This window comes from Protobothrops mucrosquamatus, unplaced genomic scaffold (assembly GCF_001527695.2).
Source record: "Protobothrops mucrosquamatus isolate PMUCROS unplaced genomic scaffold, P.Mucros_1.0 scaffold482, whole genome shotgun sequence".
NCBI classification, from domain to species: domain Eukaryota; kingdom Metazoa; phylum Chordata; class Lepidosauria; order Squamata; family Viperidae; genus Protobothrops; species Protobothrops mucrosquamatus.
In genome coordinates this window covers 151,477-169,420 of record NW_015386802.1, presented here as the reverse complement: position 1 = coordinate 169,420, position 17,944 = coordinate 151,477, and the positions used below count along the sequence as shown (strand labels likewise).

Sequence of the window (17,944 nt, the reverse complement as noted above, 5' to 3'; positions counted from 1 at the left end):
GACTTTAGGCTCTATAGTTGTTATGTTGCATAGTGGTCAGGTATTTATAATAGTTACTTTTTATTGGAATGTCAGGGCTTTTAAACCAGCATTTGTTAGAGATCCCACAGCCTGCATCAAGTGGCTGCAGGTTTTGCAAACTTATATCATGCTAAAGTCTTTAAGGAGTCATAAGATACATGGTTTACTGAAAAAGAGCACTATCACAATCACTCTGAATTGCACAACAGAGGAAGATACTTGAGAATAATATGCAACAAATATCCTAATATAAAATCTATATATTTCCTATTTTAAACATTTCAGTTATGATTGCTTTAATATTGAACTCTTAAAGTTCAACATTAAATATAGAGTTGGGATGTTATGGCACGGTGATGGAAAGTGTGATTTTTTGGGGGTGACGTTTTGTGGGATTATATTCTTGTTTTATTAATGCTGCTGATTATTAAAGTAGCATACTTTTTAAAATTAATAAAAAGATCACTTGGTCCCCTTGCTATCCAACTATTGAGTCCCTGCTCCCCTACTCTTGTTATCCCGGCCTCCTGCTTCTCATTTCTCTTAAATGTGAATCATCTAAACATGTCAAATTCATACATATTTTTAAAATATTTTACACCTTTTTCCCATCATCCAATTTCAAATGAGAACACATCTGATTAGTCCTGGATTGATTCTGGGCTAAATTTGATGGTTGGATGCAGGAGAGAGGAGAGATTGCTTAATATTACTAGCATTGCCTGGGTTTTGAAAGGCTGTTCTCTCTGTATGCACTTCTCTTATATTAAGACAGGAGACTTTGAGATGGATCCTGGTCTGGGCTTGGAGTCTAGGCTTTCAGAAAACCAACTTTCTTCTCATTCTTCTGTTTCTTGCTATTTAAAAGCACACATTTCACATAGGAGGTTCACAGCTATGGGATTCACAATAATGTCTCTTATAAGTGCCCCCCCCAGAGTAGAGTGGCGGAACAAAGGATTGTATTCTAAATTGTGTCATCTGGAGAGGATCATTTCTAGAACAGTTAAAACTGCCTCCAAATGTCATTTAGTTTGCTTTTGGATTTTTGTGGATTCCTTATCCAAAACAAAATCTGCTTCAAATCTCTTTTGTCATTGACCTTTGATTTTCATTCAAATTTTCATTCATTCGTTTGCATCTTGATCTGACCAGGTGAGGGTAAAGAATGTTACAAAGTTAGTTGGTTAAAATTCAAGTTCCACCCATTTTCTGGTTTTAAAAATACCCTTTATTGAAAACTTACTAGCTTTTGTATTACGTGTTTTATTGGAACATACATTCATCCTTTATGCAATCCTGAATTCATATTGCCACAAACCTAACTTTAGTAAAATGATTGTGTGATATGTTGTCTAATACATATTGCATACTTTTAAGAATGATTCTTGAAGTGTTAGCGCTCTGCAATCTTTATAAATCAACCTTAATATAGTTTGCTTGGATTTAGCTTGTGTGAATCCAGGTATTGTGGCTTATGTTTACTGAACAAACTATGGCTTAACCATTGAATGAAAGACCGACACTGTTCAGAAACTGCCTTAATGTTAATGGTGATCTTGCAGATAATTCCTTAATATTGTCTGAGGCTTGTCCCCATGCCTTTCAGAGTGCTGATAGAATTTCCTGGAAATTTTAAAGATGTTTCAATAAAAGTCCTTCAATAATTGAGCTTCTCCTTAGCTGGAAAGGTGCAATGAGAGGGTCACAGATGATCAACTTTTCCTAGAATAATTTCCACTTCCGTTTTCAGAGAAGGAACCTCATATATTCATCCAGAAGAACTTTTTCAGCCAATAGATTGGAAAGGAATGATTGTCTGAGAGATGATTCATTTCCAATCAGCACTAGGATGAAAACAGATTCCATAGATATCAAAAGCTTGCCTAATACCTGAACCAACTTATTGTATGACATGACATTACTCTGCTTGCCAGATACTTACTCTTAGGCTCATTGAAGTCAAAACTAGCACCTGCTGCAATGATAAATCTGTATTTTAATCCAGGCAAAACTAAACAGAAACAGTATAAGAATAGTTTAGAATATTTCACCTAAAAGGCATTAGTTTGTGGGGGAAGGGAATATAATGCAATTGAACGGAAGACAGCAGGGACTCCCAGAGAGCAAGTGCTCATCAAGAATGAAGGACAGACTGGTTTAGCAAATATTTATAAGTTTTTTGTAAACTTTCTTATGTTAATTTTTTGTTAAGATTGTGCTAGTAATCTGGAAGGGGAGTTAAGGTGGAATATGAATATTGTTTAAGCTTTTTAAATAAAGACAATACATTGCAGGCAGTTCTATATAATTGCTGGCTATAGTTTTTGACAGACTATAAAATTAACATGCACTCATTTTGACTTAATTTGCAAATAATCCTGCATCTACATGCAGAGACATCAGAGGCCACAAGATTCTGTTCATGTTGTGTATTCATTTTCTTTTCAATTGTTTTATCCTGCTTTATTATCCTTACAAATAACTCAAGACAGTGAACATACCTAATATGTTTTCCTCTTCCTGTTTTCCCTACAACAATCCTTTGAGGTGGGCTAGGCTGAGAGAGAGTGACTAGTGGCTAGCCCAAAGTCACCCACTGGCTTTGTACCTGGGACAGGACTAGAATTAATCTCCTGGCTTCTAACCTGATGCCTTAACCACTAGACCATACTGACTTTATAAACTTTCTTTTATAGTTTGCCGTTTTATCAGTCTATCTCAAAATAATCAAATTGCTAAAATCAAAAATACACAAGAGAAACAGAACAATTGGCAATAGTATAGTAGAAACCCTTTTTGTGCATACTACACATACCAGTATATTCTGCTTTTTAAATTGTGGTGGCCTTTCTGGCAAAGATGTGTATCCAAATTTCAGTCCTGAGTAGATTTCCGATTGCCATCTTCAAATAGGCCATGTAGCAGAAAAATAGGGTAGTTTCTTTTCTTTATATGTAACTTAGATAGTTGTCCATATCCCAGTCACTTCATCACTGATGCTGCTTCAAAGTGTTGATTAACTTGAGAAAATGCTTTTATCTGAAAGGCAAAAGTGAGGCAGGACACTTCCACCTCTCTCTTTTTGAAGTAATATACTGGATTTGGCATGGGAGATCAGCTTAACACTCTGGGCCTGCTAAAATAGCACCCAGCATCTTCATTTTCAACAATGAAGAACCAATTTGTAAAGCAGTCTGAAAACCCATTCAGGTCAATAGATTTGGAGAGGGGGGATTTCGTTATGTAAATGACAACCACAAAACAAACTTAAATGTGTAACAAACTTGAATGTGTATATTTTAAATAATGGTGAAGGTGAAAAAAAATATATACCTCACAGTATCTGCATAATAACCTGCTGTCAGTATGAAGATATTTTTAATTAGAATCTCTAAAAATTTCTTATAGAGGTGATACTGTTCTCCAAGCTAAAATGCATCCTGCATCCCGCTCAGGAAAAAAAGAGCTCTAAATTTAAGGATACTTAGCATTTGCTCAGACATTTGTTAGTGCAGAAGTGTGGAGAATCTGCATTTCCATCACCTGTAACACCTCTGGAAATACAGATACTGGTCCCATCTTATCGATAGGAAACTGAAGCTGGGAGAGAGATCATCATGTGTGAAATTTAAAGCTAGATCAGTTCTTCCTTGAGGATATAGTATTTATTTGAATATCTCCACTGAAGACATGGTATTTCAAATAATTCTATTTACCCCTCCACACACACACAGAGAGAGATTCTTTCTCAACATTTTATGGATTATTATCTGTAACATAAACTAGCATCTCCTGAATGTACAAATCCCAGACTGATTCTAGGCATATTTAACCTGCAATTCTAAACACACCTGACTGGGAATACAAAAAACAAACAAACAATTTCCTGAGCTTTCTTGGGTAAAATGTTTTATCTGATTCTGTGCAGATAACTTATTTCTGAGTAATACTGCTTAGAACTGCTTAGAAACTAATTTCTAAGGCCATCTTAGCGACAAAGGCTTGTGGTGCTTGGTGGACTTCCCTTAACTATTGTGTGCTTGGGAGTGAAATCTTAAAAAGATCAGTAGCAAGGAAAACTAATTATAAGGTAATCTAACGCTTCGCTGCTGAGGAAGTGGAGTATCTACCTTCCCCAAGAAGTGTGGGCTTAGGATCCGAATCTAAGAGACCCTCACGAGAGGATCAGATGCAAACGTAAAGTTCCCTTAGCAACCGCCATTGGTGTGTTGGTGCGCGCGCTACAGAAAAAGAAAGGGTAGTATGGAGACAAAATAGGAGGGGCGCGCGTAGTTCCTCCCCATCTAAGATATCAACTGTTGAACAGCACTTAAGGGAGGCGGGCTCGATAGAATAACAAGGATGGCTTCTCTTCAAAGCTGGGGTTCACATATCGAATTGCGCTGCAATAGGTGCTGGTTGAGAACTAAAGCTATCACAGACCCAGCCACGCATCAAATTCTGGAGAAGAATAGGGGGGCTTTTCCCTTCGCTTTGCTGTGGGTGCACAACACAGCTGCCGGGGAAGCGTTGGCATGCCTTCGAAGCAATTGGTCCAGCCGCTCCGGAAAGTGGAAGGATCCTTTGCTCAGCACCGCCCCGCCTGAAAGATAGAGAGGGGGAGAATCTGGCCAATTTTTGGACGCTCCTATTTAAATGGAAATGACGACTTCCAGGAGGTTGGAGGCCATTCAGCGAAATGCTACCGATAAAACTAAGGCCGGGTTTTTAGGCTGCAGTCTCAGGAGACTTGTTTGTCTCCAGAGAGCAAACGCTACAGGAGGAGAAGGCCGACCCACAACAGCAGACCTCGGTTTCCAAGGAAAGCAAATGCCGGGCAGAATCTGGCTTAAAGAGCTTTGAGAAATTGAAGAAAAGACCCTTTTCCGCGAGGGAAGTTGGATGGCACTGGGAAATTGGCAGTCAGAGAGAAAAGGGAAAGAGCGCACCTCTCTCGGGTACTCGCTCTGCCCAGATCGAGGAGAGCGGCCTCGGACGCCTCCTTGGCTTCAGTTGGGAAAGAAAAGTTGCCTCGCAGCGGGATGGCAGTGCGCGCAAACTGCAAGTATCATCAGAGAACGCGCCCGCACCGGACTAGAGCGCTTCTTAGCAGCCTGCATTCAAAGCTGGACCGTGGCTGCTTTTCCACCGCTGGACTTTCCTCCTTCGTTACTACTACTGACCCTGCCGCCTTGCTGCACAAAGGGAAGGAACTTTGGGGCAGCCGTATATCTTGCTCCTTTCTTTTGGCAACCGGCTAAACAGCCGACCGGGGTTTCATCGGTTCCTCGGAAAACGCGATTCGCTGGTTGTAGTATGCATTTCTCTGCACATAGTGCGTTTATTAGGAATTGCGTCCTATGAAGCCCTATTCTCGGCTCGGCAACGCCTCTCTGCAGTTACCTCGCTTTGGGGAGACAAGGAACGAGCGTGGAATTCGACTGCCTGAGCCAAAGTTGCCATGGGATCTTGAGAGGGGTCGCTTTCTGCTTTCATAGGAGGCAGAGCCCGCTACGGTCGAGAGGAACTTTCCCCAACCGAGTTGCTTCTGGCTGTGCTTTCGAAGTAAGCCTACTTCAGTGAGACGTGTAAGTTCTGGGAAGTGGCTGATGGAACTTAATTTCCTTCTCTGCCTAACGCAGACTGGGTATCCACACCTTCCCCTTTCCCAACATCCCCGCAATGAAGATATTTCCTTTGAGCCGCTCCCTTCCCGGCAATCACGACCGAGAGGGAGTTCGGCGTCGGGATGAAAGTGGTCCTAAGGAGACCCGGCCGAGGCGGGCGAGTAGCCCGCGCCTGTTCTTGAGAGGCGTCTCTGGTCTGGCGACCCTGGGGGTCGCTATCCCAATCCGCGCCTGGAGAAAGGGACGAGACAGGTGGAGATTTGGAAAGAGACTCCTCCCGCTGGTGGGGGGGGGGAGGAGGGAGCGCACGCAAGTCCTTCCCGGTTGCCCCAGCGCTTTGGAGCAGAGGCAGGAGAGGAGTTAGCTTCGGCTTCATTCAGCTTGACAGCGAAAGTGAAGCGAGCAGCTGGCGACGGCCGCCCCTCCCTGAGAAACAGGCGAGGGTGCGCGCCTCTGGCCTCTAGTGTTGCCTCCTCGCCTCGCTCTTCGTAACAAGGCGCGGAAGAGTCTGTCGGACCTGCCTCTCCCTTCCTTTCTTTTAAGCCGGGGTCACTCGCGAGGCCGGAGAACTACGGCTAAGCAAGACAGCTAATTAATGGCAAGCCCGCCAAGACGAGGTTCTAATTGCTTCGGCGGCTTCCCTAAGATAGAGGCAGGAGAAAAAAAAGAAGGAAATAAAAGGGAGAAAGAGAAAGCAAGCAAAGAAAGAAAGAAAGGGGAAAAAAAAAGCCCGCTCGGAGCTTAACACAAGTGCTGCTTGTGGACGTGGCTCTCCGGGAGAAAATTAAATGGAGGCTAGCTGAATGCAGAGCAGAAAATTACTGAAGATAGGCGTGATAATGAATAGGCCGGGCCTGGCAATGAGGGGGGAAAGATCCGTGTGGTTAGTCCACGAAATGAGGCGGTGAAGAGGACTTGGCTAATTGTTCGCATCTTGTAGCGGCCGGAGCTGAAGCAGGGCGGGCTTTTCCATTCATTTCCCTGGTAAATGTGAAGCGCTGGCCAAATGAGCGCGCCTGCAATCTTCCGTGTCTGGCTTTTCATAGCCAGGTTGCGATTTTAATTGTTGCTAATATAGCTTATAATGAAGCTAATGAGGGGAAATTATTGGACAACTTTTGTGCGAGTGGGGCACAAAATGCATCGCTTGTATTTCTTCCCTTTTTTGTTGCTACGCGCGGACATAGACACACGCGCATAATTTAAAAGGCAACATTGAATTAAGTTTGAAACGTTTCCCTTTCCCTCTCCTCCTTAGAAAAAAAACCTAAACTTTATTTGATTCTGTGAACAATAAGGCGGAAAAGAAAAAGATGGATTTTGCTTTCCCACGTGAAAATTCTTCTCCATAAAATAAAAATAGTTTTTTGGGGAGAAATTATTTAAACATATTCGGGATGATGAGTGAAACAAAAGAAATCCACTTCCCACTTGTATAAAAATGAACGCTGACTAAAAACTTAAGCTTATTGTTGGAATATTTCTTTTCTAAAACTAATTTTGCACAATCCAACAGCTGAATTTAAAAAAGGCATGAACAATGCAGTGAGTGTTATCAAAATGGTGTTAGCTTTTTAATTTAAAAGGAACAAAAGCTTATTATTTGGGGCAGTTAATTTGACTTTGTTTACATTAATTTTAGTGCATTTTATTTTGCTTTTGTACTGTTTAAGGTTACAGAAAAGTAGTCTCCATTTAGTGGTTTTTCAAAATATATAAGTAGAAAACAAATCTTACTCAGCTCACTTGCATGTGCATGTGTGTTTATGTATATATATATGTATGTATATATGTAAATATGTTTGGAATGCATGGAAGGATCTTATCAAATTCAATTCCAAAGAATTGAGATCTGTTTCAACAAAAATAATTGCAAACACTAAAATTTTATCTATTTAATAAAAAGTAGCAGCTATATTCAGTTAAGAATTCTCTCTCTAGCAGGATTAAAAAATGTTCAAGTGGACAACGAATAAATAAATTCTAAAGCATGTCATCCCCCCCCCTTTTTTGTTTTTTGTTTATATTGATGTAGAAAAACAAGCTGGAACTTTTGCCTCACCAGGCTCAGGAAGAGAAAGATACCACCAAATTTATCATATTGACACTCCTCTCCATTGCTTGCATTTTGGGGGTCCTTATGACTTCTGGAGTGATCTACTGCCTCCGCCATGGCTCTCATCACAAACTAAAAGAGAAGTTGACAAGCCTAGGCTCTGATCCCAGCTCGGATGCTACTGCCACTTATCAGGTAAAAGTGACTTTCTCCACTCTATCAGTTCTTTGTTTTTGTTGGATACTTAAACGTTATTTATTATCCCGCAAGTGAGGGAATGTTGCTTTTATTTATTTATAGCTGAGGTAAATATTTTTCTTTAAACAATACCATATTGGGAGTTCTTCCATTAATATTCCCCGATAGAATGTAACAGCTTTTTATTGCTGGTTATTAATCTTGTCTATTTTTGTAGCTTGCTGTAAATGTGTCTTTAATTAGAAACATTAAAATATGCAGTTGAAATGCCTCTGGAAAAAGTAAGATTAATATGTAAAATTTGTCATTGCATAGTAAATATTCAAACAATCTTTATGATTTATTAGGCATGGATAATGCACTTATTTGAAAGTATCTCTTTTTTCTTTTTGAATCATTGAATTCTTGAAGGTCTGATATGAAAATAAACTTTGACCTGTAGAGTTGTCAGTTTCTCCATTATATTATATTATGGAATATAATGTTGATACATTTATAGAAGCTAGAAAAGTTAAAAACAAGACTATTTTATTCTGGGAACAGTGGCACTTAATAGGTTGAAAGCATGAAAATAGATAAATCTTCTGCAATAAATTATAAATAATTTAGGATAAAACTTTAATGTTTCAAAAACTTTCTGAGAACTGAAACTGTTTATAATAGGCAGTCCATATCTTTTATCTGCATTGCTACATAATTAAATAAATCTTATAGTTATTCAGCAATGGCTATGAAACTTCTTTGATATTTAAATACTGCAACATATCCTTAAACAGGGAATTGTGCATTCAGATAATGAAATATTTTAAAAACTTTTTGTTTAAGACTTCCATTACATATATTTATTTTTTTATATTGTGTTGTCTGAAAAATGTGCACACTTCCATATTCCAGTATATAAAAGCATAAATTTAAAATCTTTAAATATCCCTCTTTCTCCCTCTAATTTCTCTCTTTCTCAATTCATATTTTATACTTGTACTATGTTAGTACAAGTTTATTATCCAATGACATTTTCAGTAATAGTAATATATCCAAATAAGTGCCAATTATTACTGTTTCAGAGAAAGAGCTCTTAACTTTAATTCAAAGTATAGGAAGAAAAATAGAAATACAATGTTCAGAGAAAATTGTATGAAGTGAGAAGACAAGGAAAAGATTTTTTTTTAAAAATGAAGCTATATGAACTGAAACTAATACTGAAACTACATATAAATAATAATAAACAATTAAATGTACAATTCATTTGGTGAAGACTTTTTAGGTATTTTTAAGATATATTTAAATCAATATAAAATCTCTTTTAGTAATGCTGATAATATTAGTAATTTGAAAGTAATTATACTTATTTATGATAAAAGAATAACAGAATAACGACAGTTCTGGTTAATAATATCTGTAATTAAAATCTTTCTCTTCCAGCAGGAAAATTGTTTGAGTTTCTGGGAATGACCTTTTTGCTATTTCTCTTGGGCACACTGGTTAAGTTGATATTGATTTTATAATGAGTTTGTATTGTTTAATAGGAATCTGTATTCCAGATGCTAAATGAAATTTAAGCTTTAATTCTTGTATTTTCATTTATTCTTTTTAAAATTGCTAAACCAAAATATAATTCCATATATTTTTCTTTTTCTTTTTTTAAAAAAAAAGCGTTTTAACACTATAATCCTAATTGTGTCCGCTCAAAGGTAAGTCTCACTAGATTCAACAGGGTTTAATTAGAGGTAAATGAGAATAGGAAGTGCAGCCTAGATCTAATAAATTTTAATTATGATCTTGAGTTTTCCTAATATCACCAGTGTAGTCCCATATCCATTAATTGTTAGAACAATTGTGATAAGGGAATTGATTTGACAGTTGGAATTTAAAACTGTATTCGGAAAAGGACTTGATTCTCATCTTTGGGAAGCAACCTAACTCCGGTTTTTGAATTCATCATATATAAGACTAACCAAATAGTGTTATAAAACTTTAATGTCTATTTTGTCTTTACCACATAGTAATTTAATAACTCCTCTGTTTTTTTGCTCCCAGGTATAATAAGTGCCAAAGTTCCATACTGTGGATTCTAGTGAACAATAATCCTTTCTTATACATTAATGTGATTGTTTTGCTCACTTTCACAAAGAATCTGTGAAAATATTGAGAGAATAGAAATTTTCCCTTCTCTCACCTCATCAAAACAAGTACAGTACAACTTCATGTGTTCAAATAGCCACAGGGAGATCATTCAAAAGATTTTCATAATTGGAAGTTTGGATTAATGGGTGTGCTGTTTAGTGTGGCAGAGTTGACCTGGGGCTAGAAGAGTGACTTAACAGTGTTACAAAGAACACGGAAAGCTGGTGCTTGCATAATAGGGTTTATATCATATAAAGAAAGTATTGGTATGGGTACTCATTTTCTAATTTTGCCTGGGGGTGTTAAGAGGGAAAAGCTTATTAGTCTTGGAATAACAGGAGAATAGCATAGAAGCAATCCTTTAAAAAAAACTGATTTCTTACTAGTAAGTTTTTACTGGCTGATCCTAAGTTTATCAAGAATTAGCCTTATTGATCTAAGAAACATTTACCTCTGAAATGTACTTACTGTTCTGTGTAGAATAAATATTCCACATACAACTTTTTCTTTTGATCTCTCCCAGTAATTTACTGATTTAATTAAAATTCAGTTAAATATTTAAATTATTTTTTCTATATGATGAAAATCAAATTGAAGATAAAGTAGGTATATTTAACTGGCAATAATAATTGTAGTGACTCTCATTAAGATGTTGAATTAAACAAATCACAGCCAATTTTCATTTTTAAAAATTAAGCCTTCACTATCTTTAATCTTTATAATTCAACCATGGGAGTTTAGTTAGAAATGATCCCTTGGCAATAGTTAGAAGATATGATCTATTTGAATAATTGTGCTACTGGCAGGAGAAAAGGGAGAATAAACTATTGTAATTTTTTTGCCAATAAGAGAATATTTGCATGACACATTATTCAACATTTTATTTTAGGGTGAAATCAATGGTGAAATATCAACTGAAGCTAATGTGCATATGAGCTCCTGAAAGCACTTTGCAATAAAGGTGGAGCTCGCATTGACCCTAGTTATAGAAAAACATAATACATATGATGAAACATAAGTCTGTGTTGCACCAATCAGTAGTTATTTTCTTCCCGATAGAAATATTTATATATATACGGTATGCTTTGGCAACAGACTCCAAAGCATTAGGATGTTGTTAATTAAACAAATCAAATTGTCAGCCGTTGAAGAACTTTTCATATTAAAATATGAGGTAAGGTGAATTATCAATTGTTTTGAACATTTGAGATTGTATTTAGGGACTGAAGGATTGTTAGGTATAGTCATATAGTTTCGAATTTTGTTTGTCTTGATTATTTTTATTTCTGAACAGTACTCATAATAGATGCATCTTATTTCTTTGAAAAAATGTAACTTGATTTCGCAAGTATTTCTTTTGTGTCCATTTTATATAGTCATATATAATAGCAATATATTTAAGGCAGCATCAGAATCATGGCATTAAAACAGATTCTTACTGCTCCCTTTGTTTTGCTTTACTTGTTTGTTTACTGTGATTGTTGCTGCTATTATGGCTTCCTTTCAGTTATTATAAGTAGAGCCAGTCTAGTATCCTGGGAATTCTATTTTCTTCTTTGATTTTTGGGGGTGGATGATGAAACCACTAAAATGTCTTTAAGGGATACTTGATATTTTACAGAATTGAACCTCCATATATATATAGAAGCCATATGATGGTATGTCACTGTGGAGGTAAAGTATTCAAGCATGGTGTACAAGGGGAACAATGTGTAATCAGTAATAGTGATTGCATATTTTCATTGTCATTTATGTCATCGGTGAGCAATTTAATAATGGAAGTGTGCATTGATGACTGCTGCTCTTTAGGGATGCTCTATTGTTCCAAGAGCTGTTTATATGATTATAACTGCACTATTCCTTTTGACTCCTTCCTACAAATTACTATGCTGGGCAAGATGATAGCCAATTCATTTATTTGCTAGATGGATAGGTAGGTTGGTAGGTAAGTAGATAAAAAAGTAGATATATACATACATATTTACATTCTAGAAACATTATTAGAAACATTCATTAGTTAACACAAGCTCTTTGAATATTGGGAATTATCAAAAAAATATTCTTCCTTTGAGGGAGATCAATATTTTTACTAAATAACATTATGCTGAATAATATACGTATCTTTATGTTGAAATACACCAGTTGCTTTAGGACTTTCTTTACTTATTTGAGCTTAGTAACAAGTTACAAAACTTGACTCAAATGAATCTTTGCTTAACAAAATTGTAAGACCTTCCCTTATCAAAAAAATAACTGATCAAATTTACTTTTAAGTACTTTGGATGCTTTCCAGTCAAAAGTTGATTATCTTAATAGTTCCTGCTTATGTATATTATTCTGTTTAATATTGCATATTGTTTTGACGAATAATATTTAGGATGATTCAACCAAGAACAAGATAGATCTCAAGGCTTGTGGTTTTTTTTTTGTCCAGCTTCATTTGTTTAAGTTTATGAATCATAGCTCTTATATTAAATAATTCCATATTCCTGTAGGCATCTTATAAATATGTTTTAAAACATCAAAGTGTTCATGTGTGCATGCACATATGCATTGTAATATATATTATACACACACATCTGCTTGCTCTAAAATAGAATAGAAACTTTATAGGCAAGTGGAATCTAATAAGCTATATAAAGATAGGAAAAAAATAAAATTATTTTGCAATTGCATTCAAATCACCAGGCAAGTTCAAATGGCCTCTGACAAGCTGGTATATTCAAAAGGCTGAACACTTTAATGTATCACTTGGAGAATCGCTCTAGCTTGAGAGACCTGTCGAATACTCCATTATGAATGTACTTATAGATCTATGGAGCTGCATTGAGTGGAGTAAGAGGAGGAAAACTGAGCATTGATAAGAAAAAAATGGTAAGATTGGGTAGATTGCCTCTTGGATTTTTTTTTTAATTACTGAACTAGTGTATTGACTTAATTTTATTCTGTCATTATGAAAATATCTCTCCTTCTAGTCCAAATGACAGAAAGGAACTAGTATAGTTGTTATACTTATTTTTATTATACTTATTTAAGTTAAAACAGTTTGCATCTTTTAAAAAAGTCCCCATAAGTCTGGGTTTTATAAAAGTATAAGTCTATGATTAATGTGCAATTATAATCCAGATTAGAGTCATCATATTAAGTGGGATAGAAACGAATGATTAATTATTGTATGTGCTGCTTTAACTATACTAATGTAACTAAAATTAAACTACTTGCCTGAATCAAAAAGAAGCATTACATTGAATGGTTGAGCATACTTATTAACAGTGTCTGAAGCTGATGTTTAAGTAAAATCTGTTGGTATGAAGTTGATCAGACCAATATAGCTAAAATACTAAAATACAGTGGGTTGTATTTTGTTCATTTATATTGTGTTGTAAAAATGCTTTAATTTTTTATGCTTCATTTTTCATGATACTTATCAAAAGCTTCTGCCATGGTGAGTAATATCATTATTTGAGATTTGCAATTCTAAGATATAAGGCATGCAGAAAAAATATATCCTTAATAATCCTTAATTATATCCTTTGCAATTCTCACAAAATTCATTTTCCAAAGTGTTTTTAGGATTAATTTCTCCTAATTTAAAATATTAGCAACCGAAAGAGAATTGCAATTATGCCTTTATTGGTTCCCATATTAAGGATTTCTTTGTGTAGTTCCAACTAACCAGTCTGTTCTAATAAAAAAAAAAAAGTGTAGAAGAGTAGGTTGTAAAATGATATTTCACTGTGAAAAACTGAAATGTATAAAGAGAAAAAGAGAAAGAAGCAGCAAAGAAAATTGAATCAGATATCTGGGGGGGGGGACATATAGTATTGTATATACTATATAGTGTATATATTATAGTAATTAACCTCAAACTATCCATCTTCTTTACTTTATATATTTATTAAATCGGTAAATGCTTGACATGTCCATTCAATACTATATTGTTTTATGGGGCTAATAAATTAAAACAGTGTCATGAGAAAAATGAACAGGAATAGAAACTGAAAAAAAAAGACTGTTAAATTAAGATAGTATTCATGACATTTCAAGCTTGCTCTTAAAAACACCCCTGGACTTTGCAGGAATGTTTATAGTCATGAAATAAACTTTTCTTATTTAGACATTTGTGTTTGGCCTACTTTTTAATGACAGGAGGAGAAAGCAGCTGGTGCTAGACATTTTGGCACTTTTTTTTTTCATTCCTCAAGACAAGCCAGAATAGCCAACATTGTCCTGGTTCTAAATTATTTTGCCAGAACTGTTGGGATTTTTTTCTGCAATAGCTGTTAGTCTGATTCTAGCTTTCATTGCAGTAGAGGTTCATGTAAGTCTCTTGCTCAGTCTTTCTGACACAAATGGTTAATTGCCTACCTAGCTGCATAAATGTTTCAGGATCTGTATTACCAAATGATAGGAATTTTGACAGAGCAAAACAGTTGGAGTCTGTATATATGTAACACCTATTGCAAGTGACTCAAACATTGGGATCACTGCTCTGAACCTGCATATTGCTGCAGTAAATACCTCGGGCATGTACATTATACTGAATGCTATATGTTTTTACCTTCCCCAAAATTTTATTTCTCTGGTTCCCAGTGCCTTTTGCTTCTCTTCTAATTTGCCCATGCATTCTTTCTACGTAACATGAGAAACCTGAAATGTATGTTTTCACACCGGAAAAAACCTCCTTTCATAAGATTTTCAAGGCTCTGAAACTGTATGAATTGTAGGCTTCTTTAACTATTAAATACAGATCAATAATAACTTACTTTACAGGTATCAGGTTTTTTTTTAATGTATGTTGTAATGTGTGAAGATGTTACCATCTTACTTTCTCCTCACCAACTTGTGGGTCCCATTGCTATCCACTAACACTTCACCCAGGAATGCCACTTCCTATATTTAACAACCTGAGCTCTTTTCGTATTTAAAAGTTTTATTAGTTTAATAGTATACGATACAGTGAAAATACAACAGTAAATAGTGAAAAAGGTAGGGAAGGGAAAAGGGAATAGAAAAATGAGGTAAGGAAGAAAAAAGAAAAAAAGGCATTGACTTCCGACTTCCTTTGGTGCAGCAAAGTAGAGTATCAACTTCAAACCTCAACTTTTTACTTTTACAAAATAATATAAACTAGCCATTTCAATAACATCAAGTCTGTCTAATTGGTAGAACCCAAAATCAAATTTTCATTTTTTTTACCTCAAGCATAAAGCCTAGAAGCGGTTTCCACATGGCAATAAAAGTGTTCATATTCTTTTCTTTAATCAATACAGTCAGTTTAGCCATCTCTGCTAGCGCCATCAGCTTTTGTAACTATTCCTCCGTTGTAGGAGTCAATGTAGTCTTCCATTTCTGAGCGTAGAGTAATCTTGCTGCTATTAACATTTATAACATCAAAGTTCCATATTTTTTCCAGGTCATTGTCCATTAGCCCCAAGAGAAAAGTTTCTAGTTTTCTTTCTGTATTCACTTTAAGAATTTTCTGTATTAATATTTGAATCCTACTCTAATATTTTCTTGCTTTATCACACATCCACCATAAATGGTAAAAAGTCCGTTCCTTACCTTTACATTTTCAACATTCATTTGAAATACCTTTATACATTTTTGATAACTTGTCTGGTATTAAGTACCAATGGTACATCATCTTGTAAAAGATTTCTTTTAAACTATAATTTAATGTAAATTTTAATCCTTTATTCCACATATTTTCCCATTGTTCAAGGATTATATTGTACCCAAAATTCCTTGCCCATTGAATCATACAATGTTTTACTTGTTCATTTTCCAATTTAAATTCAATAATATTTTATAAATTTTAGCAATAATATGTTCATCACTACTGCACAATAGGGTATCCAGTTCATTTTTAACAAAATTAAACCCATGATTCTTTTTATCTAACTTAAATTTTTCTTTCAATTGCATATATGTAAACCAATGGCAAACATGACCTTCTGATTCTAGCTCCTTGGATTTGAAGGTAGGCTTACCCAAATTAAGAGATATTATTTTACCGTAGGTCCACCAATTTGGTTTCATCACCATCTCTTTTCTTAAAAAAGGCTTCTTGTGGGGAAACCCAAAATGGCACCTTTGTAGAGAACCAGTCTGGGATTCAGATATGTGAACAACTGGTTCTCTGTGTGGATGCCACTTCCAGAAGTCCATTCTGGGCCTGGGCAACAAAAAGTTAGCTACTGGTTCTGCCTAGATGGTGCGAACCAGCTGAATCCCACCATTGTAGAGAACTTTGTTTTATATTTATTCCAAATTCTCAAAATGGCATGCCTAGTAAAATGGTTATTAAAATCAACATTTACTTTAACTTTGTCATATCACAGGTAGCCATGCCAACCGAACCTTAATTCATAGCCTTCTAGGTCCAGTAACCTCTTATTCTGAAGGTTCGTCCATTCTTTTATCCAAACCAAACAACAAGCATCAAAATACAGTTTCCAGTCAGGTAAGCCCAAACCCCCATTTATCAGCCTGAGCTCTTTTTAGCTCTAACCTCCTGGAATATCTATCTGTAGGCTTGTTTTTACCTGATTTTGGTCCCAAAACATCATAGGAATTCATCTGGGAAAAGTAAATCAAACACCTCTATTTGTTTGGATATCTCTGCCAAATCTAGCTCTAGGATATTCATAACTCTGTCTTTTGTTTAATCACATGATACATGCACAGCTCATCTAATCATCCATTCACCTGCCTCTTGGTATGGCCATGCCACAATGTTCAAGGTACATTCTTTTATATTTTTACATAAGCAGTGTGCATAAAATTAGTAAATGGACCAGGCTTAGCTTTTTAGTATTTTTTACTTAAGGCTTAATATAAAATTTGTTATCTAAAAGGGTCTCCAAACTCTTCACCTCATCATCCTCTTTATGAAGTTTCAGATTGTTTATCAACCCACAAAATTTTATTATATGAAAATAATTTAATAAATGCTATTCTAAATATTGGTATTATGAATAATATATTGACCACTTTGGGAATCTGGATCTAAATAATACCCCACACAGTACTATATTTATATACTCTATTTTGGTATAATACCAGAGTCTATTTCAGAAAACTACTCTGCTTTCATATTCCTACTCTGCTTACATATCCCAATCAAGCCTTCCCCAAGGAAACCAATGTTTTCTTTTTTCTCTCATGTTTCTATTACCCCTAGTGAGAACAAACAATGAGCAGCATACATCCTAATTTTAAGAGAAGAGAAAGTTCAAAGTTCAAAGTACAGCATTACCTTTAAAGGTATTTCTCAGATGGAACATCTTTCTTTCTGCCTTCTGATGTTCTTCATCATTTGTTGGAACATATCAGTCTCTCAGATAAAGGATCAGATGAGAAGGGATGCTGAGGAAAAGAGGAACAAATGGGACTGATTTGCTCTGTGAGGCCAGTTGTTGTGATCATCAGAGTGTTCTCTTTTGTAATTTAGGCCTCCAGTGTTTCATTTTAAATCCATTCCTTTCATTCATCTATCCCTATTCCTCATGTATGACGTGTTCTTTTATATTACTCCTTCAAGGTTCTGTCCTTTTATCTGTGCAAGTCATCTTTTTCTGTCTAGTCAGGTTTATGTCTGTTGGTATCTGCTCATGGTTAAATACTAGCTTGGTGTTTTGTGCTTCTTCGGACAACTCTGTCTAAAATCAAATTTCCTCATAAAATCTAAAAAAGTAATGGGAAGAAAGGCAGATAAAATAGATCAGGGACTCTAGGCATTTTGCCAGTCTTTATCAAAGCACGGCAAATCAGTATTTCTAGTTATCTTCTTTCATTGTGTGTATATGTGTATGAAGACATGTATATATATATATATATACAAATGGGTCATACAAAACAAAAGGTGTACAGAAGGCATTGCCTTTACATATCTTTCATTTGAAAAAAGTCA

At 35.6% G+C, this 17,944-nt stretch overlaps 1 protein-coding gene across 1 annotated transcript in view; it reads left to right on the top strand.

The window, feature by feature from the left end:
- PTPRN2 (protein tyrosine phosphatase receptor type N2) overlaps positions 1-17,944 on the top strand; it is a 519,027-nt gene that overhangs the window by 361,424 nt on the left and 139,659 nt on the right. The window contains exon 10 of the mRNA XM_029284276.1: positions 7,687-7,902. Within this exon, the coding sequence (XP_029140109.1) occupies positions 7,687-7,902 (216 nt within the window). The remainder of the gene's footprint in view (positions 1-7,686; positions 7,903-17,944) is intronic.